Source organism: Mus caroli, unplaced genomic scaffold, assembly GCF_978045245.1.
Source record: "Mus caroli unplaced genomic scaffold, Mus_caroli_1 scaffold_6, whole genome shotgun sequence".
In the NCBI taxonomy this organism is placed as follows: Eukaryota; Metazoa; Chordata; class Mammalia; order Rodentia; family Muridae; genus Mus; species Mus caroli.
The window spans coordinates 6,739,206-6,764,650 of record NW_028227261.1 but is presented as its reverse complement, the minus strand read 5'-3'; the positions used below and the strand labels follow the sequence as shown (position 1 = coordinate 6,764,650).

Here is a 25,445-nt window from a genome sequence, read left to right as displayed (position 1 = left end):
TTGACATCTTTGGGAGGAGTGCTGGGGCGTGGTCTAGAGGTGGGACAGGTCAGGAAACAAAGGACAGAGAGGAGAGTTTCCATTACAGTTTGCTTTGACCCTATCTCGGTTGGTCGCCGCACCTCTCCTCACAGCTGTTGAAGGTCTTCCTGTAGCGTCAAGTCCAAATCCTCCGTCCTGCTGTGTCCAGGCACCTCAGTCCACCTCTGTGGGCCCAAACTTTCCTAAACAATGTTCTCTCTCCACAGGCCATACTCCACCCAGCCTGGAGGGCTGTCCGCCTTCCTCACCCTCTCCCAAAGCTGGCCCACCAGCACCCCATCCTCTCTCAAACACGCCCTGGACATCGCTGGCGACTCTTCCAACAGTGGCCGAATAACTGTTGCAGGGCTGTTGAGGTTTGTGTTGTGGGTGTCTCCCTAATGAGGCCACCCTGCCCTCCAGGGCTGATGACTCTCAGTTGTTTGACCTGAGAAGGCATTTCACTTTCCTCAGCCGCAACACAGTGACTCTGTCAGCCCTCTCCTCTAGAATAGGGCAGTGTGTGTGTGTCCATCCAGATTACAGGAGACATACAAGGAAAAGGGACAGACTCCAGAGAACCCTGCAGAGAACCCCAGAAAGGGCCCTTCTTTTGACTCTCCATATTCCTAAAGGGTACTTAGCATCTTCTTTATCGCGCTACAAGCCTATAAGCGACAAAAGGTTTCTACGGTAAATCAGGAGTCCCTGGAGACAAAAGTCCCTTTCCAAACCCCCAGACTGGAGCTGGAGAACAAGTACAGCCACCCTAGGCTTTTACCAAACTCACTGGGATGAGTTGTGTCCCTGCAACCTTTCCTGAGCCCACAAGCTCTGCTCATCACCTCCACTCGGCAGAGGAGGTCACCGAGGTGCTTGGAGGTGACTCCGCTTGGATGAAGTGGCCGGGTGCTGGAGCTCTGAGGCCCTAGGATCTGCAGTAGGACAAGTCCTTAGGTTCGGAAACCGAGGAGCGGATCCCCAGGAGCCTTGGGGGGCTTCCAGGTGCAGCGTCCAGGGGCGCGCGCGAGGAGGAGGAGGAGTGGATGCTCCGGGGCGGCCGCGGGCAGGGGGCGCGTCCTGCGGGTCCCTCCCAGCTGCTCCCGGGCCAACCTTCCTCGGCGCGTCCCCGCAGGCGCGCACCCAGGGCTCAGTCTGTGGGCTCGCGCACCCGCGGAGCGGGGAGCGTGCGCGCGCGCTCTCCCTCCCCGCCCCGCCCGCCGCCACCCCGCCCCCGGCCGGGTACCCTCGCCAGACCCGAGAGAGAGCGCCGCCGCCATCTTAGCCGCCGCCGCCGCCGCCTCCAGCGCAGCGCTGCCGACGAGGGGAGGGCGCGCGCGGCCCAGCAGCACGGCGGCTGCCGCTCCCATCCCGGTGCTCGCCGCGCCGCCCAGCCGCCGGCCCCCGGCTGCCCGCGCCCCTCTCGGCGTCCCGCGCGACTCCCTGCTGCTTCCGCGTCGGGCCGGCCGTGGCGCCCCGAGCCCGAGCGATGCTGCGCCGCCCTGCGCCCGCGCTGGCCCCGGCCGTCCGGCTGCTGCTGGCGGGGCTGCTGTGCGGCGGCGGGGTCTGGGCCGCGCGAGGTAAGCGGCGGGGCGCGGTGAGCCGGGTGCGGGAGTCAGAACCGAGTGCAAGGTTGGGCCGAATGCAGAAGTCATGCGGGGCCGCGGGGTTCGGGTTGGGGCCGGGTGCGGGAACCGTGCTCGGGTGCAAGGTGGGGGGCTGAGTGCGAGGGTCATGAGGGGCGGCGGGGTTATGGGCAAGTGCTGCAGTCCTGCAGGGCCTCTGGGTTCTGGGCCGAGTGCGGGACTCGTGCCAGAGCCCAGGGTTCGGGTCCTAGTGCGCGCATTGTATCAGGCAAGGTTCGGGTCCGAGTGTGGGGATCGTGCCGAGGCCCAGGGTTCGGATACGAGTGCGCGAATCATATTGGGCAAGGTTTGGGTCCGAGTTTGGGAATAGTAACCGGGTGCAAGGAGGGGGGCAGAGTGCAGGAGTCGTGCAGGGCTGCGGGATTTGGGTCCGAGTGTGGGAATTGTGCCAGGGCCGAGGGTTCAGGTCCGAGAGCGCGCGTCGTATTGGGCGAGGCTCGGATCCCGGTGCGCAGATCGCCTCCAGCAAGGTTCGGGGCCCAGATCGTGTCAGGTGCACAGGTACGGGACCCAGTGCAGGAATAGTGTCAGCGCACAGGGATCGGTGCCGAGTGAGGTAGTGTTGCTGGGGCGCGGGGTTCCGACCCGATTGTGTGACTGATTGCCTGGGAGCGGGGCTCTGGGCTGAGTGCGGAACATCGAGCCCGCTCGCTACGTGAGGTTCAGGTTCAGGCGCTCAGAGAAGAGCTCCGGAGAACCTAGGCGCGCGCTGCAGATGCCTGGGGAAGCCAATTTCGTTCCCGGGCGGGGCACCTGGGCCTTGACTGCCCTAGTTATAGCCCTAGGGTGCTTGAAGTGCTGGTCTGGGGAGATCTGGGGACGCGCGGTGGGGGTCAGCCCACTTTCCAGTAGCGCACGCAGTCTGGGGGTGCTCCCCTGGGTGGGATGCTGTGTACGTGTGTTGGGTGATCAGCCTAGGGATGCACGCAAGGATTTTGGTGTGTGCTTACATAAGATTCCACTCCTCCGCATCACTTTCCCAAGATCCCGGTTCTCTGCTGCGGCTAGGTGGACACCACGACTTCGCCCCTTTTCGCCTCCTCTCCGCGTCCTTTAAACGCGGTTTCGGAAGTAACAGAGGCGAAAACTCCGCTTCCTTCCCACCCTTTTGCCCAAAGACGAAATTGAGAAGGTGTTTGTGATCACTTTTCATCCACCAGTGTGAACAAAGCGCTCGTCCGCTGCACCTTTACTCAGAGTGTGTACCAGACTTGTATGACCACCACAGAGACCAGCCAGCCCCGCTAATTCCTTAGGAGTGTGGGAGGCAAATAGGATTTTGCTGTTTTAAATCTTCATCCGCTTCATCTAAACATTGTACCTGCCTTCTGATATTGACCGAGCTTGCCACCAAAACCGCTTACGCATTGCAGATAAAGCCTTCTGAATGGAACTTGGAAACCGTAAACATTTTTCCTGGTCTTAAAGTAGTCTAGGTAGATAGTCTGTAGAGAGTGCTCGAATCTATTTTCTTCAAGTGTATATTTTGGAAATCAAAAGAGCTTTGTGGGAGGAGGATTGATAGAAGTCTGGGTGAGATGGCCACCTAATAACTTTGCAAGCTTTAAAAAAAGATTGCCGTTTCTCCTTGGCCTGACTTAAGGAAAGTTGTGTTCACAAAAAGGGCAGAAGAGGGCAAAAGCATCCTTTGTTCCAGCGTGCCACACAGAGGGTGATAAACTGAAAACTTCTTTTATTCCATCTAGAACATTCTGTCCATTCTTGTCAAATTCAGCTCCTTGCCACTAAGTATCTAATTACCGTGCATTTGATTTTTTTTTTTGAAAAGTTTCAGCAAACCAAGTATGAAATGAGGTTTGAAGCCTGATCTATTTAAGAGGGAGAAAACTTGGTGTTGCTTCTTTTGGAACAACAACAAACAAACAAACAAACAAAAACAAACAAAAAAAAAACCAGCCCATACATGAAAGGAGGGGAGGGCTGGGTATTTTGGAAACAGTTCAAGTAATATTTAGTTGAGTTGGTAATAGCATCGCCTGCTTGAATCACTGCTTTTAAGGTGTCTTCCTGCATCTACCTACAGTACTGCTCATCTTTTAGTTACTTGGGTAAACGATGGTCAGGCTCACCTGATTACCATCATTATGGCTGAGAGGAATGTGAAATTTCCAACGTCTTCAAAGTAAACATGTTTGAACATCAGTTTTTCTTTTGCATTTGCCGTTTTTTTTTTCAGCTTGCATGGTCATGAATATTCCATGACATGCTAATAAAACAATTTCAGTTTGAAATGTTACAAATGAGTTTTATATGTAAATATGCGGTTTCTGGAGGCACTTTCCCTGGGCTCATTATTCCAGTGAACATCTGAGTCCTCCTCCCTGCAACGCTGGTGCTGGGGACGGAGCCCAGGGCTCGAAGGCTGGGCAGGCATCTGCTCCTGAGACACACTGCCCCTTCAGCATTCCCGTTTGTTTCTTGTTGCAAGATGGAATGGCATAAACTGTTGGTCAGCCTCCATATGCCTTTAATGATGATGAATGAGATAAAGGTCACTTGCGGACTTATAGTGAGAATGACAGCTATCCTAATATAAAATTGCACTGGACTATTAATTAGCTGTTGTTTGTTTTGTTTTGTTTTCCCCCCATCTTTGAGATAGTCTCACTCTATAGCTAGGAACTTGCTATGTGGGCCAGGCTGGCCCTGAACTTGTGATTGCCTGGGCTCTTTCCCCATTGCTGAGGTTACATATATCGCACCTCCTATTTGGCTAATTCTGTTGTGCACCTCCTGTTTGGCTAATTCCGTTGTTTGTTTGTTTTGTTGTTGTTTTTAAGAGTACTATAGAATTTTACTTTAATTTAAAAAATCAAAATATGTAAATCAAAATATTAGAAGTCTCCTCTGCATGTCCTGGATGGTCATGTCTGCAGCAGCTTATCTTCTGTCCAAGGATACTGGGAAATACGGTCAGGAGTGCAGAAGTTGAAAGCTACATGAATGTGAGATCTGCTGGTTTTATGCTTGCTTTTTTTTTTTTTTTTTTTTTTTTTGAGACAGGGTTTCTCTGTGTAGCAGCTCTGGCTGTCCAGGAACCAGCTTTGTAGACCAGGCTGCCTCTAATTCAGAGATCTTTCTATTTATGCCTCCCGAGTGTTGAGCTCAAAGGTGTGCATCACCCCTGCCTGGCAAAATTTTCACACAGACTTCTCACAGCCTAAAATTGAAATACTAAGGTTTTTGTTGTTGTTGTTTGTTTGTTTGTGTTCTTTGTTTTTGTCTTCAAAATCAAAATGCCACAGTAAGCCATATATTAGGAGCTCCTAAGCCCTCCTCCTTGTCCTGTTTGACAGCTAAAGTTTCTCTAGAGACAGGTGCTGACTTGGGGATTTAGCCCAGGGTCTTGCATGTGGCTGAAGAAACACACCCTGAGCTACATCTCCTGCCCCTCACCCCTCTATTTGAAATATTCTCCCCTCTCTCTGTGAACCCCCTATTCTCCCTTTCTCTATCTCACTTGCTCTTTTTTGCATAGTGTTTACCCCATTAAATTTTTATTTTAAAGATTTATTCACTGTTACACATAAGGACACTGTAGCTGACTTCAGACACTCCACAAGAGGGCGCCAGATCTCATTACTGATGGTTGTGAGCCACCATGTAGTTGCAGGGATCTGAATTCAGGACCTTCAGAAGAGCAATCAGTGCTTTTAACCGCTGAGCCATCTTTCCAGCCCCCATTAATTTTTTTTTACTTTTTTTTTAATTTGGGGGGAGGGGAGCATGCCATCTGGCCATCTTGCTAGCCCCTGTTAAATAGGTTCTTAGAAATAACTTTGAGGTGAGGGGGATTATTTAAATACAGAATTTAATATTATCTTTAGTCAAACATTTTATTTATTTGGACCTGTAAATGCAGAAGAATTAATAAAATATTACTAATTCTTAGCTGTCATGTCAGTGCTGGGAATTGAACTCAGGTCCCCTGGAAGATCAGGCAGTGTTCCTAACTGCTGAGCCATCTCTCCAGCTCATAATTTTTTGTGGAGACAGGGTTTCTCTGTGTAGCTCTGGCTGTTTTGGAACTTGCTTGGACGCATAGAGATCCACCTGCCTCTGCCTCCTAAGTGCTGAGATTAAAGGCGTGCACCACCATCACCAGGCCTGTAATTTTATCTTTTAAATCAACAAGAACAACTCGTTTATGAGAATATGGCCTGAGATAATATATTTTGGGGGAAATAAGTATAGCTTTTTTAAAATTGAAATCAGAAAATGCCATATTTTTAACAAGTTTCAGTAGCTGGGTAAGTTTCAGGTCTAAAGGTTTAAAATGATAAACCTGAAATAAGGGTTTGTTTGTTTGTTTTTCAACAAAACTGAAAAAATATTACAACTCAGGTAATTATGAATTACCTGATCTAATCTGGCACTTGGGAGATGGAGGCAGAAGAATCAGGTTTGGGATCATTCTTGACTGCACAGAAAGTTACAGGCTAGCTTGGGCCATAGGAGACCGTGTTTCGATCAAATAAACAGGTTGCATTATTTTCTCAATTGCTTTGTATCACAGAAAAATGTGATTATTTTTTTCTTGATAGAATTTTCATTTAAAAGAACTGAAACCGGCCGGGCGTGGTGGCGCACGCCTTTAATCCCAGCACTCGGGAGGCAGAGGCAGGCGAATTTCTGAGTTCGAGGCCAGCCTGGTCTACAAAGTGAGTTCCAGGACAGCCAGGGCTACACAGAGAAACCCTGTCTCGAAAAACCAAAAAAAAAAAAAAAAAAAAAAAAAAAAAAAAAAAAGAACTGAAACCGGACTGGTGGGATGGCTTAATGGGTAAGGCACTTTTCTTTTTTTTTTTTTTTTTTTTTTTTTGGTTTTTCGAGACAGGGTTTCTCTGTATAGCCCTGGCTGTCCTGGAACTCACTTTGTAGACCAGGCTGGCCTCGAACTCAGAAATCCGCCTGCCTCTGCCTCCCGAGTGCTGGGATTAAAGGTGTGCGCCACCACACCCGGCTAAGGCACTTTTCATTACGACTTGTTATAAGGTGCATCTTGGGGACCTACATGATAGTAGAGAACAGACTCCCACAAGTTGTGTACTCTGATCTCCATACATGTGCCATGACAAATGCAAGCTTCCCCACCAAGATACATACATATAATACAAAATACACACATATAATATGTGTATGTATTAAACACTTAAAAATAGAACCAAGTTTCACAATTGCCTAGGTCTGGTTCCCAGGGGCTTATAACCACCAGGAATTCTGGTTCCAGTGGATCTGGTGCCCTCTTCTGGTCTCCAGGGGTACTGCACACATGCAATGCACAGACTTACATGCAGGAGAAACGCACATAAAAATTAAAGCTGAAAAAAAAAATCTTTAAAATTGAAACAAACCAGGCATGATGATGGCATACATACCTGTAATTATAGCACTGAGGAGGTTGAAGCAGGAGGATTGCCACAAGTTCAAAGCCAGCCTGGACCCTGCAGTGAGTTCCAGGCCAGTGCCAGAAGTCTGTGTACCTCACATACTCTGGCTGCAGAACATTCTAGCTTGCTTTTCCTGTGGTCTTGATTTGGTGGGAGCAGAGTTTCTCAAGAGGAATTCCATCTTTGCAAACGGAGATTTAAGATGTCGATTCTCCTTTAAAATGCAGCTTATACAGAAAGGGAGGAATGTGTGCTGTGGACTGGAGATGTTTTATACAGTCATGTGCAGTCATGTTCTCTTGTTTAAAAACCTAAACGCCACAGTGCCCTTTAGACACAAGCAGAGGCTATGGAGAGTCACAGGTGGGAGCTGTGTGCTGTGGCAGCCCCTCTCTGAACACAATCTCTCCAAGAGCCATCACAGACGAGACACTGCCCTGAGATAGCTCAGAACTGTCCTGGCCTTTGTCTCCAGCATTTTAGCTGTGATTTTGCTCATCTTATCATTTATGATGGTATTATTAGAGCAGACATTTTCAAAGGATCCAGAGCTGAGTGCTTTTTTTTTCTTTTTTTTTAAAAAAAAGTTCTCGGCAAAGATTCAATGACTTCAAAGTAACTGAATATATAGATATATACTTAAAAGCCTGTAAGTGCATCTGAGGTCAGCTTCCTTCCACTCGGAACCCCAGCAGGAAGAGCGTGGCAGGCAGTGTACCCAAAGAAGGTCTGTGTTTTCCTTTGTACCTTTTCCATCAGTCAGAGGTGGGTATTGTCTCAGTCATCTGCCTCAGGTCAGCTCTCAAGGGCCCCTGTTGAGTCTCCTCCCAGCTTCTCTGTTTAACCCATTCTTCATCTCACGCATGTTAGGTAAACAGTCAGCCTCCGAACTCACTGTTGAGGTCAAAAGAAAGCCAGTGCTTCCCATATCCATGTTAAAAAATAATTACCTGATAATGATGTTGTAGCTGGAGCCCAGGGCCCTGTGTATAGTAAGCAAGTGCCCTGCCACCAAGCTACATCCTGACACTCCCTTTGAAACAACACTACGGAGGTAGAATTCACAAACCATAAAATTATGTATTCATTCATCAGCTGGGAGGCCTTGGGTAACGTCCACTTAGTGCCTTTTCTTTCTTTTTTTTTTTTTTTTTTTTGGTTTTGGTTTTTCGAGACAGGGTTTTTCTGTGTAGCCCTGGCTGTCCTGGCACTCACTTTGTAGACCAGGCTGGCCTCGAACTCAGAAATCCGCCTGCCTCTGCCTCCCGAGTGCTGGGATTAAAGGCGTGCGCCACCACGCCCGGCTTCTTAGTGCCTTTTCTATATTATGAACATTTATGCACAAGATTTTGAGGGTGAGTTGTAAGATCTCTTGAGTGTGTGTGTAGGGGTGGGAGTTGTAGGTCTTATGGTAACTCCCTCTTTCTTCCTCCTCTTCCTCCTCCTCCTCTTCTTCTTCCTCATCTTCTTCCTCTTCTTAATTTGTAGGTCTTATGGTAACTTCTTCCTCCTCTTCCCTTTTTCCTCTTTCTTCTTCTTACTCTTTCTTCTTCCTCCTCTTCTTCTTTTTCCTCCTCCTTTCTCTTCTTCCTCCTCTTTTTCTCCTTCTCCTTCTTCTTCCTCTTTTTCTCCTTCTCCTTCTTCCTCCTCTTTTTCTCCTTCTCCTTCTTCTTCCTCTTTTTCTCCTTCTCCTTCCTTCTTCCTCCTCCTCCTCTCCTTCTTCTTCTTCTCCTCCTCCTCCTCCTCCTTCTTCCTCCTCCTCTTTTTCTCCTTTCTCCTCCTCCTCTTCCTCCTCCCTTCTTCCTTCCTCTTTCTTCCTTCTTCCTTCTTCCTCCTTCTTCTTCAAATCCCATGTAGCCCGGCCTGAACTGTTTGGGTAGCTGAGTCTCTCATTGGTTCTCTGATCCTGCTGCCAAGAAGAGAGACCCTAGGCTTGTCCCACCAATCCTGGCTACTTTTGGTTTAACCAGATGGGCTTCACCATCCTGGAGCCTTCACAGGCGCCCAGGGTAGGATTTTTCTACTCAAACACCACATTCACAGCTGTCTGTTCTTAAGTCCTAGGTTGCTCATTTTTTCCTACTGGGGCAAAGAAGTATTTCACCTAACCGGTTCCCTCCTGTGTCATCCGTCCATCTCCGCCAGCCCCCCCCACCCCCCGCCTGCCCCACGGGCCTCTGGATACAAAGCTGCCTTTTCTCTTGCTCCAATTTCCTTTGCAATGAATCCTATCGAGTCCTATCGCTCTTTCCTATCTTGGCGTCATCACAGCCTTCAGCTCTTTGTCACCTTTCACTGGGAGAGGCCTGCAACGCTTTGTGGCCCAGAATCTCCCAAGTTCTGATGCTTGGTGATCTGAGGTGGAGCCAGCTCATGTGAGGGGTGAGGGACACATGCAGAGTGTAGGTCTAGGCTTCTGAGCAGGGCTGAGCTTCACGAGGGGGCCGGAAGTGACACGTGAAGTCCTGGGCTCCAGCTAGCTTAGAAGATGACGGTGGCTCATTCATTATATTTCTGTTATGCTAATCAAAGACCAGGGTTTAAAAACTAGATGATTATCTTGTCTGGTCTTTTGAGTTCATTCTTTAATGAGTGATCCTTATTTACCCAGCCTTTAATCCTAGTACAAAACACTTAGAGATACGTTTTTAGATTCAAATGCATTTTTTTTAAAGATTTATTTATTTATTTATTTATTTATTATATGTAAGTACACTGTAGCTGTCCCCAGACACTCCAGAAGAGGGAGTCAGATCTCGTTACGGATGGTTGTGAACCACCATGTGGTTGATGGGATTTGAACTCCTGACCTTCGGAAGAGCAGTCGGGTGCTCTTACCCACTGAGCCATCTCACCAGCCCTCAAATGCATTTTAAAACTTGGTAAAAACTGCCTTTTTTTTTTTTTTTTTTTTTTTTTTTTTGGTTTTTTGAGACAGGGTTTCTCTGTATAGCCCTGGCTGTCCTGGAACTCACTCTGTAGACCAGGGTGTCCTCGAACTCAGAAATCCGCCTGCCTCTGTCTCCCAAGTGCTGGGATTAAAGGTGTGTGCCACCACTGCCGGGCAAAAAAACCTGCCATTTTTAATACCTCCTTAAAATAAAAGAAACAAAGGTATTTATTCCAAGATCTTCCAATACTTAAAAATAATTAAAAATTCGAATTCCATACGAAGCTGAGAATGCCCTTTCGGACTTCTGATCCTTCTGCCTCCACCTCCATGTGCTGGGACGACAGCCAGTTATGGGGTTTGGGCATCAGATACACACACACACACACACACTCTCATTAACACATTCACACTCGAATGTGGCATCTTGCATTCTAGTACTGTAGGATAGTACTCTAAGGCCAAGCCACACTCGTGTGTGGAACAGGGTCTTACCCTGTGTCCAAGACCGGGTTAGAACTCACTCTCTCTCTGGAGCCAGCCTTTAACTTTCCGCAGGCCTCCTTCTGCAGCCTTCCAAATGAACCAGCCAGTGCTCGCCCACCCTCCCAGCTGATGCTCGCCTCTGGCCTCCTGGGAGACTCCAGTCTTCTCTTTTCTAACAGCCTCAGGATGAAGGCTGCCCCTTCTTTGTGTGCACAGCACCTTGCCAGAGACTTGTCATTCTAAGTCCATCAGAGACAGTGAGAGCAAGTGGGTGGCTGCGTGATTGGGGGGGATTAAAACCCTGTGTCAAACAGATTGTGTTTACTTTTAGAATATGTTGACTAATTCCTGCCAGTTTCATGTTGGATATGGAATTAGTACTTAGGACGGCAGTCATTAAAATTCACGGCTAATCCCTCATCTCTTTTTCCTGCCATGCATTTCAAACATTATCACAAGTAAGAACAGTGTACACGGACTTGACTATGATTTTTCTTTCCTGGTGTCCTCTGGGTAAAAACTGGAAGAACAGTAGGGTGGGGGCTGGCAGGAGGGCCGCAGCCAGCTTTGTGCCTGAGCCCTGTTACAGCGCTGCATTAATGGCTGAGCGTCTCGGAAATCCTGAGGGAAGGTTATAAGCCGGAGTTGCTGCGGGCTGATGTTGTAAATATCTTCATACCTGGACTGGCTGGTTTTGTGTCAACTTGACACAGCTGGAGTTATCACAGAGAAAGGAGCTTCTCTTGAGGAAATGCCTCCATGAGATCCAGCTGTAAGGCATTTTCTCAATTAGTGATCAAGGGTGGGAGGGCCCATTGTGGGTGGTGCCATCCCTGGGCTGGTAGTCCTGGGTTCTATAAGAAAGCAAGCTGAGCAAGGTAGAGGGAGCAAGCCAGTTAAGAAACATCCCTCCATGGCCTCTGCATCAGCTCCTGCTTCCTGCCCTGCCTGAGTTCCAGTCCTGACTTCCTTGGTGATGAACAGCAGTATGGAAGTGTAAGCTGAATAAACCCTTTCCTCCCCAACTTGCTTCTTGGTTATGATGTTTGTGCAGGAATAGAAACCCTGACTAAGGCAATATCCCTACGTGTGATTCCTCATTAAAGCGGGTTTTTTGTTTGTTTTTGGTTTGGCAAAGGTTTACAAAGGCCCTGCCCAGGAGTATGTGGGTGGGCTCGCTTAGCAAAGGGGTGGTTAGGACACATCGTCAGTACTTCAAATGTAAAATAAATAGCCTGTGGCTACAGAGATGGCCCAGCAGTTAAGACATGTTACTGCTCTTGCAGAGGACCTGAGTTGGTTCCTAGCATTCTTACCAGGCAGCGATTCTCGCTTCTCGCTTCAGGGGGTCCGAGGCTCTCCCCTGACCTCCTCAGGGCCAGCAGCACTCCTGTGGCGTGCACATACACTTAAATAAATTGACCTGTGGTTAAGAGCGTGGCTTAATGCTAGAGCCTGTGCTCTGTCTGTCTGTGTGCTTAATGCTAGAGCCCGTGCTTTGTCTATGTGTGTGCTCTGTCTGTGTGCTTGCTCTCTCCTATTGCAAAAGCCAAAGGCACCCAGGGGGCTGGGGAGGTGGCTCGGGCTAAGAACACATGCTCAGGTTGGGTTCCCAGCACCCACATGGCAGCTCACCTCCATCCATAATTCCAGTTCCAAGGTATCCAATGCCCTCAGCCCTCGGCAGGCAGTGCACGCATGCGAAACACACATACACGCAAAATGAAGTAACATTAAAACAGAGTACAGCCGTAGAGACCTTGACTGCTGGGCAGGCAGGTACGGCTCAGCGGGTAAAGGTGCTTGTCGCACAAGCCTGAGTCCCCTGAGCCCCTGGTGGAAGGAGCGAACGGAGCCCTGAATGTTGCTCTGCAGACTTCACTGTGTGCTCTGGTGCACAAATAAGCCGGGCATGGTGTCACATGCCTTTAATCCCAGCACTCGGGAGGCAGAGGCAGACAGATTTCTGAGTTCGAGGCCAGCCTGGACTACAGAGTGAGTTCCAGGACAGCCAAGACTACACAGAGAAATCCCGTCTCGAAGAAAAAAAAAAAAAAAAGAAGAAAAAAAAAAGTACAAATAAAATCGTAGGTGCCTTTTCTTTATGAATTAAAAAAAAAAGAAGAAGAAGAAAAAAAAAGTACAAATAAAATCGTAGGTGCCTTTTCTTTATGAATTGGGTGTGCATCTCAGGCACGCATACTGCCATCGGGCTAGCCCCAGCCCTGGACAGTGTCATGTGGCTCCACTTCTGGGGCTTTTAGTAACAAAAGCTACAGTATCAATATTTGTTTCAGTGAGATGTTTTAGAGGCCACTCACGGCCAGTGATACATAGTTGCTTATCTAACTGATTGAGTTTACTGACTCTTAAAAAAAAGCTATCCTGACTTTTCTTAAAAATACTTTTTGCAGCCGGGGCGTGGTGGCGCACGCCTTTAATCCCAGCACTCGGGAGGCAGAGGCAGGCGGATTTCTGAGTTCGAGGCCAGCCTGGTCTACAAAGTGAGTGCCAGGACAGCCAGGGCTACACAGAGAAACCCTGTCTCGAAAAACCAAAAAAAAAAAAAAAACAAAAAAAAAAAAAACTTTTTGCAGAGCAGGGCATGGTGGTGCACGCCTTTAATCCCAGCACTTGGGAGTCAGAGGCAGGTGGATTTCTGAGTTGGAGGCCAGCCTGGTCTACAGAGTGAGTTCCAGGACAGCCAGGGCTACACAGAGAAACCCTGTCTCGAAAAACCAAAAAAAAAAAAAAAAAAAAGTACTTTTTGCTACTTTAAACAAACAAACAAAAAATACAAGTGGGGCTGGACAGGTGGCTCCGTAGGCAGTTGGCTAAGGGTTAAGAGCATTTGTTGCTCTTGTATACAGCTCTGGTTCGATTCCCAACACCCACAGATGCTCACAACTCACTGTAACTCTAGGGGTCTGATGTCTTCTTCCGTTCCCATCAGGCACACAAGTAGTCCAGGGATGTAAAGGCAGGTAAAACACACATACACAAAATAAAAGTGTACTGCCAACGGTGAGCAGAGCTGAGTGGCCAGTCTTCGCTGCTTTTCTCTTATAGGAGGTGTCCCTGTGTCTTCAGATGTGTCAGGGCCTTAGGTATCAGAGCAGTGACCAGAGACAGAGGGGAAGATGGCAGGAACTGTGTGGAGTGAGCCATCCAGCGGATGTCACCAGCACCGTTTTGGGGGGAGCAATGAGCCACTGAGAACAGGAAGGGCCAGGCTGGCGATGGCAGAGCTGGCAGCAGCCAGACTGCAGAGGTGGAAGTGGCCTGTCCAGAGCTGGTTAGGACTGGGAATGCAGAACATGGGTGAGCTCAGTTGCTCTCTCTGATATTAGCTCGGTGTGACCAGAGCTCTGGCGGTTCAAGTCCCCTATGGACATTGTCTCATCCTGTGTCTTCTCAAGGAGGAGACCGGGCAATATGCAGAGGGAAACAGTCACAGTACAGGGTCCTGGCTCTGAGCCTGATGTGAAGCAATGGCAGAGAGAGCCTGAAGACTCCCCCACCCCACCCCCCCAGCGTGGATGAGTGACTGCCTCCTGCTTGAGGGATTCTCAACCCTGGTAGGTAGAGCAGAGCCAGGGGCAGTGTGAAGGCAAGCTTCACTCTTGGGCTGGGCATGTGTGGCACAGGCTTAATAGGTGGCTTCGAGGGACAGTCTGAGTTTCCGTTTCAAGTTGAACCTCAAGGCAGTAGGTCAGCACGTGAGGACATGGAGCAAAAGTCTTTATTTTGTTTTTTTGAGACAAGGTTTCTCTGTGTAGCCTTGGCTGTCCTAGAAAGCACAGAGATCTGCCTGCCTCTGTCTCTCAAGTGCTGGGTTAACGACGTGCGCCACCACGCAGCCCCAATAGTCCTGACTTTGAATTTTAAGAGGGAGTCCCACAATGTCGTCTGGTGTTGGTCTTGAACTTTTAGGCTCACGAAACCCTCCTACCTCAGCCTCTTGAATAACTGGAACTACAAGCTGAGTGAATTTTCTTTTAGAAATTCAAGGGCTAAAGAGATGGCTCAGTGGTTAAGAGCACCGACTGCTCTTCCAGAGGTCCTGAGTTCAATTCCCAGCAACCACATGGTGGCTCACAACCATCTGTAATGGGATCTGATGCCCTCCTGTGGTGTATCTGAAGAGAGCAATGGTGTACTCATATACATAAAATAAATATATTAAAATTCAAATATACACTGGTAAACTGAGGCAGCTGGTGCAGGAGGTATTCTCTCTCCCCACTCAGATCCTGTTGTCGTAAACTGGCCCTCAGCACACTCTAACCTCTGGTATCTTCTGAGCTGTGCAGCAGCTAAGAGCCAGGTTGGTTCTGACAGTGTTTTCTGGGACCACAGTCATGTGTGATTCCAAGATGATCCAGAGGTTACACATCGGGTCACCGTTTAAAGTTTGTCATGAGGACAGCAACTTGAAACTCAAGTGATATTTTCTGCTTGGAAATGTTAGAAACCCTCGAAGTTTCCCAAGTGACCACAGGAAGTTTACTCAGCCGGCAGTAAGCGTGAGTGGGTTAGGAAATAAGTGTAGTCACACACAGACACCATCGCATGGGGAATCATGGCCTGCAACTCCCCGAGTCAGGTGTATGCTGAGGAGTTGGGGTGAAGAGTTGAGAAGGTGGAGAGAGATTTCCAGTTTCTTGAGTTCTGCACCAGGGTGGGTAAGAGGGTGGACAGCAGCCTGTCTGTTGTGGTCTCAAGGGAGAAGAACGGAGTCAGAAGGAAAGAGTGTGGAAGAGCCTCCCGGTGCCCCTGGGTCAGGTCAGGTGGTGTGTCTACCATGGAGACTATCTGACCCTTTCTGAGCTCCCCAGTGCTGGGATTCTCGGCATGGGCCATTTCACTTGCCTTTCAGGAACTATTTATTAGTGTGCATTACATAAAGCCATGACTGATCAAATGTACCCAAGAGTTTGTATTAAAGAATTTAACTTAAGACTTGCTGTTTGAAACTGCCCCCTTGGGCTTTCCAAATTATTTAATCTATAAGAATCAGATTTTACTCTTTTGTCGAAGTATTTCACCAAAGTAGAGAGAAAGAGTGGGTTTTAGAGCCACTCTTTTAGAGCCAGCGAGCTCAGCAGATAAAAGTCCTTGGTGTGGAAGCCTGTAAACTGGAGTCAGGTCCCTGAAGAGAAGCAGTGTCATGGGGTTCTGCTCTGACCACAGGTGGGCTGTGGCACATGCGTACCCACAGTCAGACACAAAGCATCATGCATCTGTACACACATGATATAAAAACACAGAACAGGGCTGGAGAGATGGCTTAATGGTTAAGAACATTGGCTCTTCTTGCAGAATTGGGCTCAGTTCCCAGCACCCACATTGTAGGTAAGAACTGTCTACAACTCCAGTTTCAGGGGATCCAACACCCTCTGCCTGCAGTGCATATCTATGGTACACAGGGGTACATGTAGGCAAGAGACATACACGTGAAATAAAAAGTAGTCATCAAAAAATATTAAGCTGTGGCCTGGAGAGATGACTCAGGGATATAGAACATTGGCTGATCTTCCAGAGGACCCAGGTTCAATCCTGTACTGGCTGGTTTTGTGTCAACTTGACACAGGCTGGAGTTATCACAGAGAAAGGAGCTTCAGTTGGAGAAATGTCTCCACGAGATCCAGCTGTAAGGTATTTTTTCAATTAGTGATCAAGGGGGAAAGGCCCCTTGTGGGTGATGCCATCTCTGGGCTGGTAGTCTTGGGTTCTATAAGAGAGCAGGCTGAGCAAGCCAGGGGAAGCAAGCCAGTAAGAAACATCCCTCCACGGCCTCTGCATCAGCTCCTGCTTCCTGCCCTGCCTGAGTTCCAGTCCTGACTTCCTTGGTGATGAACAGCAGCATGGAAGTGTAAGCTGAATAAAGCCTTTCCTCCCCTACTTGCTTCTTGGTCATGATGTTTTGTCCAGGAATAGAAACCCTGACTTAGACAAATCCCTAGCACCCATGTGGCTGCTCACAGTTCCAGGGGGATCTGACACCCTCACACAGACATATATGTAGGAAAAACATCTATGCACATAAAATAAAAATAGAAATTTAAAGTTTGTTTTACATAATTCCTTTTTTTTTTTTTTGATAGAGTTTGTGTCCCAGGCTGGACTTGGACTTAACTGTAGCTGAGGGTGATCTTTAGCTTCTGATCTTCTTGCCTCTCCTTCCCCTAGTGCTGAATTACAGTGCCACCGTGAGGGGGTTATGCAGTGCTGGGGGTCTAACCTGGGGCATGCTAGGTAAGCCCTCTGCCTTCTGAGCTTCACAGGGTCCCACTGTGCCTCCCAGTGCTGGGGTGACAGGCATATTCCCCTATGCTCATTTGCTCTCAGAGATGGAATATTCCTGATGGGGTGTCCATTAGACAAGGTTCCAGGACATTTGTTATATGTACCTGAAGTGTTTCATTGATGTGGTGTGGGGTGTGGTGTCTCAGTATCTAATCCCAACACTTGGAAGGTAGCGTATTTGCTTTTTGTACCAGATTTAGATATGGTGGCACATGCCTTTAGTTCCTGCAGGCCAGCGACTGAGGCAGGAGGATCACTTTAGTCCAGGAGTTTGAGACCAGACTGGTTAGACCTGGTATCAAACCAGACCAGACCACACTCAGAGAGTGTAGCTGAGCCTGTGTAACCACCCTTCAGGGTTTTAGAACTTGGCTTGACTGTTGATGGTTTTTGTTATGTTTTGTTTTTTGAAACAGGATTTCTCTGTGTAGCCCTGGCTGTCCTGGAACTTGCTTTGTAGACCAGGCTGGCCTCGAACTCACAGAGCTACACCTGCCTCTAGTACAGCCTACCCTGGTCCTGCACCTCCCTCCTGCTGGGTTTGCTCACACCAGGCAGTCTCAGACTTGACTAAGGACCTAAGGAGCTTGTGTTAATGTGGTTTGGTTTCTGTGCAGATTTACTGTGTCAGAAATCAAAAGTAAGACCAGTTAAGCAAATTGATAATGAGTTATTAAGACAGTAATAACCCCCATCACGTGGTCAACTAGCATATTCGTTTCTTTTTTTCCTGAAACAGTTTAGAGAGCTGGGGATGTGACTCAGTTGTAGGAACCAAAAAACCCAAACAAACCACTTGCTAGTGTGCAGGAGGCCTTGGGTTCGATGCCCAGCACCCCAAAACCAAAACAAGCAACCATTTTAGTCAGAAGAGCGGTACTGATTTCTTTCTTTTTTTTTTTTAAAAGATTTATTTATTATATGTAAGTACACTGTAGCTGTCTTCAGACACTCCAGAAGAGGGAGTCAGATCTCGTTACGGATGGTTGTGAGCCACCATGTGGTTGCTGGGATTTGAACTCCGGACCTTTGGAAGAGCAGTCAGGTGCTCTTACCCACTGAGCCATCTCACCAGCCCACTGATTTCTTTCTAATCCCTGTGTCTGATTATGAAGTGAGCTGAACTCTATACTTAGCCCGCTCTGTCTGAGATAGATAAGGAAAATTCAGCCTTACCCAGACACATAGGTGTAGATTTCTGAAAAGACAACGAGGACACCACACACACACACACACACACACACACACACACACACACCAGGAATGGCTTTACCTCAGCACAGAGACTCACTTGCTTCCTCTTGCTATGAACCTCATTAACCATGAGGGGCTCCCTGGAGTGGGGTTCTGGCCCTCTGGCCTGGCATTGCTTCTGGTACAATACAAGCCACCCTAGCCCAGGGAGGCATTGTCACAGTTGGAGCCTTCAGCGTGGTATTGGGTTAGCTATGTGCTTTTGAGCTACAATACTTTGCTTGGTTTGGTCTGGTCTGATCTGGTCTGGTCTGGTCTGGTCTGGTTTGATTTGGTTTTTTAAGACAGGGTTTCTCTGTGGAGCCCTGGCTGCCCTGGAACTCACTCTGTAGACCAGTCTGATGTCCAGCTCACAGAGATCCTCCTGCCTCTGCGTCCTGAGTGCTGGGATTAAAAGGATGTGCTACTGTGGACCCTACTTTGCTTTCTTTAAAAATAAATTTGGGGGGGGGGGAGGATGCTGACCTGTAGGGTCATGTAGGGGATGCTGACCTCAAACTAAATTGTATAGTTGAGTATAGTTGTTGGGGCTGAGTGTCTTTTTCATCACTGGGGTGTCTGAGCTCCCCCAGCAAGCCGCTCAGGGGAGGCAGAACACAGTCTGTGATAGGGGTCCCAGGTGAGAAACAGTGGGGGCTGGGATGGACGCTAAGGTTCCTGGCTTCCTGTGTACCCAGATGTTGCTGGTGACATCGGAGAGTTAGGAACTGGGTCCCTACAGGCCAGGCAGGAAGGGGATGGCTGAGCCCAGGAAGTGGGCAGAATCCAGTATGGAGTGTGTGGAGGAGCTGGAAGAGAGAGGGTCTGCTCCAGGAGACTTAGGCATGCTCTTTACGATGAAGGCCTCACTCAGCCATGGTCCTTGATAGAGGAGCCTGTCCTTGCTTGTCCAAACTGCTTTATTTGATGGCAGATGTGAATGCATTCATCTTACTCAGGGTGAACCAGGAATTAAATACTTTTGTGGAAGGAATGCCCGGGAAGGGAAGCTCATTGGCTAAACACTCGGGGCCTATCTAGATCCCTCATTAACATGGAGACCTCCAGGGTTTATGCTACATGACCAGTTGTCATGGTCCCCGCACTGGGCTGTCTTGGTTACATGTTCTAGAGCAGGTCTTTGGCAGGGAGCTGGCCTCACGCCTTCTGTTCTCAATTCAGAGATTTCCCGGGGTTTAGGCTTGCTCGGCCTTACCAGTTCTTCTGTCCACTTGCCTCACAGAGGGTGCCCTTGAACTCACGACCTTCCTACCTTCATCTCTCAAGTATTGAGATTACAGAAGTGCACTACCATGCTTCCATTTCTTTTCTTTTAAAGATCTATTAATTTTTATTTTTTAATGTATGGGTGTTTTCCATGTATGTGTGTGTATGTATATGTATATGCAGCACACACATGTAGTGTCTATGGATGCCAGAAGGGGATGTTGGAGGGCCCTCTGGAACTGGAGTTACAGGAGGTTGTAACCATCCTGTGGCTCCTGGGAACCAAGCCTGGTCCTCTGCAAGAGCAGCCAGTGCTCTTAATCACTGAGCCATCTCTCCAGCACACTTCTGAGTTTTCTTGGGAGGTGGTTGGTACTGGGGTTCAAACCTCACACATGCTCTGCAAACACTACCAAGTTGGCCTTCTCTTTTGAACTTCAGTTGTTAACAATAACAACAAATTATCACCTTTGTGTACCCTCCCAAGACAGCCGTTGCAAGCCCGTGACGTGGTGCTGACCTTGTAAAGTGCCTGCCTTTTATAAAGCTGTGGTGAATGAAGCTTGTGCTTGCTGTCTGCTTCATGTCCTGAGGAAACTGTTGGGATTTCTCCGGCATCAGGCTTTACCCGGGGACAGTCCCACCCTCGGGACCTGCCCGGTGCCCGTGGGAAAGGCTGTGAACTGCTGACCCCAGGACTTGTGCTTTGGTGTTATCCTTGATAAGGCCAGTGACTTGGTTTTGCTTAGACAACATTCCATACATCTGGCTCCCCTGACGGTGCTCTGCCCCAGTCCCCTCTGCCCTCGTGTGTGTGTGTGTGTGTGTGTGTGTGTGTGTGTGTGAGAGAGAGAGAGAGAGAGAGAGAGAGAGCGTCTTTACTTGTAAAGTTGGCAGCCTGCCTGTCCACTTAAACAGGCTCTAGAGTCTAGAGCCTGGAATTGTATTGCATTAGGATGTTAGGTACTTAAAACCCTTAAGCTATAAAAGAAAAAAAATCTACTAATTTGTCCTAAAATCAACAGCAATAAAAACAAAAAAAACAAAAAAGCCCCTCAGCTTCTGAATTTCGATGCTGGGATTCTAGAAGTAAAGGGACTTCAGAAGTCACGTTGCTTACACATTTTACCAAAGGGAAAGTAACCAGGGCTGATAACTCTGTCACTGGCTTTTATAGCTCAGGACTAGCAGATAAGATTGAATAGTGGAGAGATGACTCAGAGGTTAGGAGTACTAACTGCTCTGACTGTAGACCTGGGTTCCGTTCCCAGCACCTACGTGGTGGCTTACAACCACCCGCCTGTAACTCCAGTTTCAGGAGATCCGACTCCCTCTGGTCTGCTGACTCCTGCATATATGTGGTGCAGGTAAATTCATGTATGTAAAATTTAAAAAAGTCTTAAACAAAAAGTTCAAGTGCAGTGTAGAGCAAGGGCCTGAGTTCCATCCCCAGCACAGCCCCAAGTATTTTGTATAATTAGCACGTTGTATTTGTTAACCTCTGCAGCATTTTACATGTGTAAACATCTCAGAAACTTGGACTGTGCTCCCTCACCCCGCGGCTGCAGCGCTGGCCAGTGCCTAGAGAATCTGCTGTGGCTTTGCTAAGTGTGTGGTATCTTCAGTATGAGCCCAGCTTGCTCGCCTGTCTCCAGGGGAGCCCTCCCCTCAGCGAGGAGCCCTCCCCTCAGCGAGCTAAGCTTTACCTTGGAGGGCCTATTCTGCCTCTGCAGTTGGAAGGCGCCTGCTGTCAGCTGCATTCTGCCTGAGCATCCCACGGGGTGAGTTTGGGTGTGGCCGTTCCCTACGGAGAGCTCTTGCACGGGTTATTTAACTTCTCTGTGACCTAGATTTTTTTTTTTTAAATCTCTGAAATGAGCGTAGTAACAGTAGCTACCTAGGGTTGTGGGAGAGTGAATGAACCTTGTGGAGTGTTTTGGGCATTAGAATAAGTGTATATATTGTTTTATTAATTCCATGTAAATCGCCTGCACCTCTTTTTAAAATTGAGACAACATTTATACAATGTAATGTGGACAGTTGACTTTTTCTTTTTTCACTACATTCACTTGTGTGTGTGTGCGCACACGCGCATGTGTGCTCATGTGTGCCATGCCACAAATGCAGAGGTCAGAGGACAACCTGAAGAGGTTGGGTCTCTCTCTGCATTGTGTGGATCTCTAGGGATTGAACTTGGGTTTCCAGGTTTGGTGGCAAGTGTGTTTCCCTGCCAGCCCAGGTGTTTATGTGGACATAAATCTTTCATTTACAAGGGTAAGTACCAAGGACAGTGGGTAAGGACCAAGGACAGTGGGTAAGGGTGCCTCTCATCTGAAACTGCCGGTGTCTTCGGGGTAGCATTTTGCCTCCACAGCAGTGTGATTGAGAGTCCCTGTTTGTATCCTCCCCAGCGTTTGACTTTCTATGACTGCTGGCCTGGTTAGTGGACTCTCACTGTTCAGGCCGACAGCGTGTATGGGGAACATCTAGTCACACCTTGACTCATCTTATCGTCTGTAGAGGATTCTGTTTGTCTTTAGCCTATGTTAAGATTGTTTATCTTAGGGGCTGGAGAGATGGCCCAGTGGTTAAGAGCACTGGCTGCTCTTCCAGAGGACCTGGGTTCAATTCCCGGCAACCACATGGCAGCTCAAAACTGTAACTCACACCCTCGCACGGACATACATGCATGCAAGACACCAATGCACATGAAATAAAAGTAATAATAATAACAAAAATAAAGAGATCATTCATGTGCTCACAGAGTCATCTGCTTGCCCTTGGGCTCCTGCCCTTATCCTCTTTTGAGGTGGGAACTTGTAGTTTGTTGCCCAGGCTGACCTCAGTGATCCTCTTGCGTAAGTCTCTCGAGGAGCTCTGGCTACAGGTGTGTCTGGCTTGCTCCCCCTTCCCCTCCCCCTCCCCTCCCCCTCCCTTTCCCCCTCCCTCTCCCTCTCCCCATCCACCCATCTGTCAACAGGTTCTCACTATGTACCCCTGGCTGTCTTAGAACTTACCCTATAGACCAGGTTGACCTCATACTCACAGATATCCTCCTGCCTCTGCCTCCTAAACTCTGGGATTAAATATGTGCACCACTATGCCTGGCTTCACCTGGCTCTTTATTGAGGCATATGAGTGCTTTATGTATTGTGGGTGACATGACAATCCTTTATGCAAGACACCGTCTGTAGATGTGCCTTACAGGCCTGTGGCTTGTCTTCCTGTCTTTTTAAAAAGTATTTACTTTATGTTTGTGATCTGCATATATATCTGCATGCCAGAAGAGGGCATCAGATCCCATTACAGATGGCTGTGAGCCACCATGTGGATGCTGGGAGTTGAACTCAGAACCTCTGGAAGAGCAGCCAGTGCTCTTATCTGCTGAGGCATCTCTCCACACAGTGTTTTTATACAGCAGATTGTGGGTTTTAACAGCTTATTGATAACGGAAAAGAAATCCACTGGAATTTTCTTCTTTATCATCTGTTTGGTTTGTGTATTCCTTGTTTGAGTTTTGGCAGACTTTGCCTTCCAAGGAGTTGATTCGTTTCTTTTAGTTAATCAAATTGTTTGTATTATTCCTTTATTCTAATGTCTACAAATTCTTCATCCTTTTAAAAAAATGTTTCTAGTTTTATTTATTCTTAAAGAGTTATTTATTTATTATATGTACATACACTGTAGCTGTCTTCAGACATCCCAGAAGACGGCAGTAGATCTCATTACAGATGGTTGTGAGCCACCATGTGATTGCTGGGATTTGAACTCAGGACCTTCGGAAGAGCAGTCAGTGCTCTTATCTGCTGAGCCATCTCTCCAGCCCTCTAGTTTTATTTTTATTATTCGTTTTTCATATATTTATTTTGTGTTTGTGTTTTGCCTGCAAGTATGTCTGTGTACCACATGTATGCAGTGCCCTTGGAGGCCAGAAGAGGGCGCTGGATCCTATGGAACTGGAATGACTGATGCCTGTGAGCAGCCGTGTGGGTGCTGGGAATGGAACCTGGGTCCTCTGGATGAGCAGCCAGTGCTCTTGACTGCCGAGCCATCTCTCCAGTCCCACTTCTTTTATTTCTATACCACCAGGGTTCTCCTGTCTCTTAGCCTGCCTAGAAGTTTGTCTTTTTTTGTTTGTTTCATCTTTTTCAGAGAACCAACTTTGATTTTTGTCGATTATTCTATTGATGATGCTGATGGAGCTCTCATTTTTGTTTTGATTCCTAACTAACTACTTTTATATCTTTGTTTTAGGGCAGTGGTTCTGAGCCTTCCTGACTCTGTGACCCTTTATTACAGTTCCGCATGGTGTGCCTCCCAACGACAGAATTAGTTTGCTACCTCATAACTGTAATTTTGCTACTATTATGAATCACAGTGTAAATACTTACGTGCAGGATATCTGATATGTAACCCCTGTGGGGGTTACGACCCACAGGTTGGGAGCCTCTGCTTTAGAGGATCTTTCTCTTTTGGGGTACCTACTAAACCGGTCTTATTCGCTGTGTAATCTTGGCTGTCCTGGAGCTTGCTCTGTAGATGGGGCTGAAAGATTTAGTTTTAATCTTTATTAGTGTGTGTATGTGTGTGTGTATGTATGCATCCCATGTACATAGCGGGTGCTAAAGGAGGCCAAAAGATAGATGACATTGGATCCCACAGAACTGAAGTTAGAGGCAGTTGTGAGGTGCCTGAAGTCAGCACTGATACTGAACTCAGGTCTTCTGCAAAGCAGCGTGTCCCTTGACCCTGAGAAACATCCTGCCCCAGCAGAAAGATTTCCACAGCCAAGGGAACCTTGTGCTTTGTCTTTGAGGGCAGGTCAGCTTTGCCTGTCTCCAAGCCAAGCAGCCTCGATTCCCTCAGCTGTTCTTCAGGTGACATTGTTTCTCAAATTTCCACAGCCAGCCTGGTTTCTTTCTGGGCACCTCTAGCGGTGTGGGTGTGGATGCTGCCTTTCAGGCTGAGGGTTTGATGAAGGTCCCTATACCTGTCAGTATCCGTGTGGCCAGCTACCCTTTTCTGTCAGCACCATGCGCTGTTTGGTGCGAGCCTTTGTTCTTCCTCCATTTCATCCATCTTGTTGCCTGAGCCTCGCTCTAATTTACTGATTAATCACCACACATCCCATCTATTCGTTCTGGCCTCATGTCATCTCCAGTTTGACAAACAGATGGATTGGAGGGAGCCTAGTGAGGACAGAGGCTTTGAAAGGTGGCTGGAGGGTAGTCTGGGTTCCCATGGGTTCCTGATCATGGTAAGTCCTCCTGTTCTCAGTCCTGGCATACGGGGGGGGGGGGGGGGGAGGGGAGCCTTGTCACGTGTTTGCGGGAAGCCTCGTCACGTGTTTGGGGGAGCCTTGTCACGTGTTCTCAGGAAGCCTCGTCATGTGTTCAGGATCCCAGCTGAGCGAGGCAGTGAGGCCCAGACCCGTGCTTGGCACTGAGCGAGCTGTAGCTGAAGTTTTCCTCCCAGCCGTTGCCTGAAGCATCCAGAGAACTTGTCCATGTGAATCCTGGCTGCCAGCTCTTGCAGTTCCTCGGTCTCTAAGAGGCACAGGACTCAACCAAGGATGTGGTTCCTCCGCAGCAGCAACCATCAGATGGTCCATCTCCGTCTCCTTGTGCAAATCCGTCTTTGTGGGCACCGTACATAAGGTCCCTTAAAGAGCAGCTCTGGTGAAGCTTAGAGTCCCGGGACTTAGAACACTCAGAATAACTCAGGCATTGTTATTATATGAGAGTCCCTTTCTTTTTCATATTCTCCTACCTTGGGGTCTAGTTCACCATTACATTGGTTCTGTTCTTTCCAGGAAAATAAATGCGCTTCTTGAGAGACCCCATGACAGAATACGATAAATTTAATTTTCTGTTTATTATAAGAGTATTACATTTATAAATAATACAAGGGCTTGTCAGACCACTAGTCTCATTGTTAGTATGATAAGAACACAGATAACAAAGGAGAGAGAAGGAAGAAAAACAGGCTTCTGATTTGGTGACCAGGCTTTCTGGCTTTATAGATGCTCATAGCCAGCCTTTGGTGGCACTCAGGGAAGCAGCTGGTAAGGGTTTTGCATCGATAATGAATGTCAGCAGGTTTTCAGTACCTCGTGGCCTTTTTGGAACCGCGTGTGATAAAAGTTTTCTATTGTGCGTGAAGGTCAGAGACCAAAAACACAACAGGACTTGGAAATGCCGCTGGACTATTAGTTACCGGGCT

At 48.1% G+C, this 25,445-nt stretch overlaps 1 protein-coding gene across 4 annotated transcripts in view; it reads left to right on the top strand.

Moving 5' to 3' along the window:
- The first annotated feature begins 1,267 nt into the window (after positions 1 to 1,267).
- The window catches only part of Clstn1 (calsyntenin 1), a 69,904-nt gene continuing 45,726 nt past the window's right edge, over positions 1,268 to 25,445 (top strand). For 3 of the 4 annotated variants that reach the window (XM_085838581.1, XM_085838582.1, XM_029476268.2), the window contains exon 1: positions 1,268 to 1,601. In XM_085838581.1, the coding sequence (XP_085694707.1) occupies positions 1,511 to 1,601 (91 nt within the window). In that variant the 5' untranslated portion in view covers positions 1,268 to 1,510. The remainder of the gene's footprint in view (positions 1,602 to 25,445) is intronic. The other variant, XM_085838583.1, reaches the window with a different exon arrangement.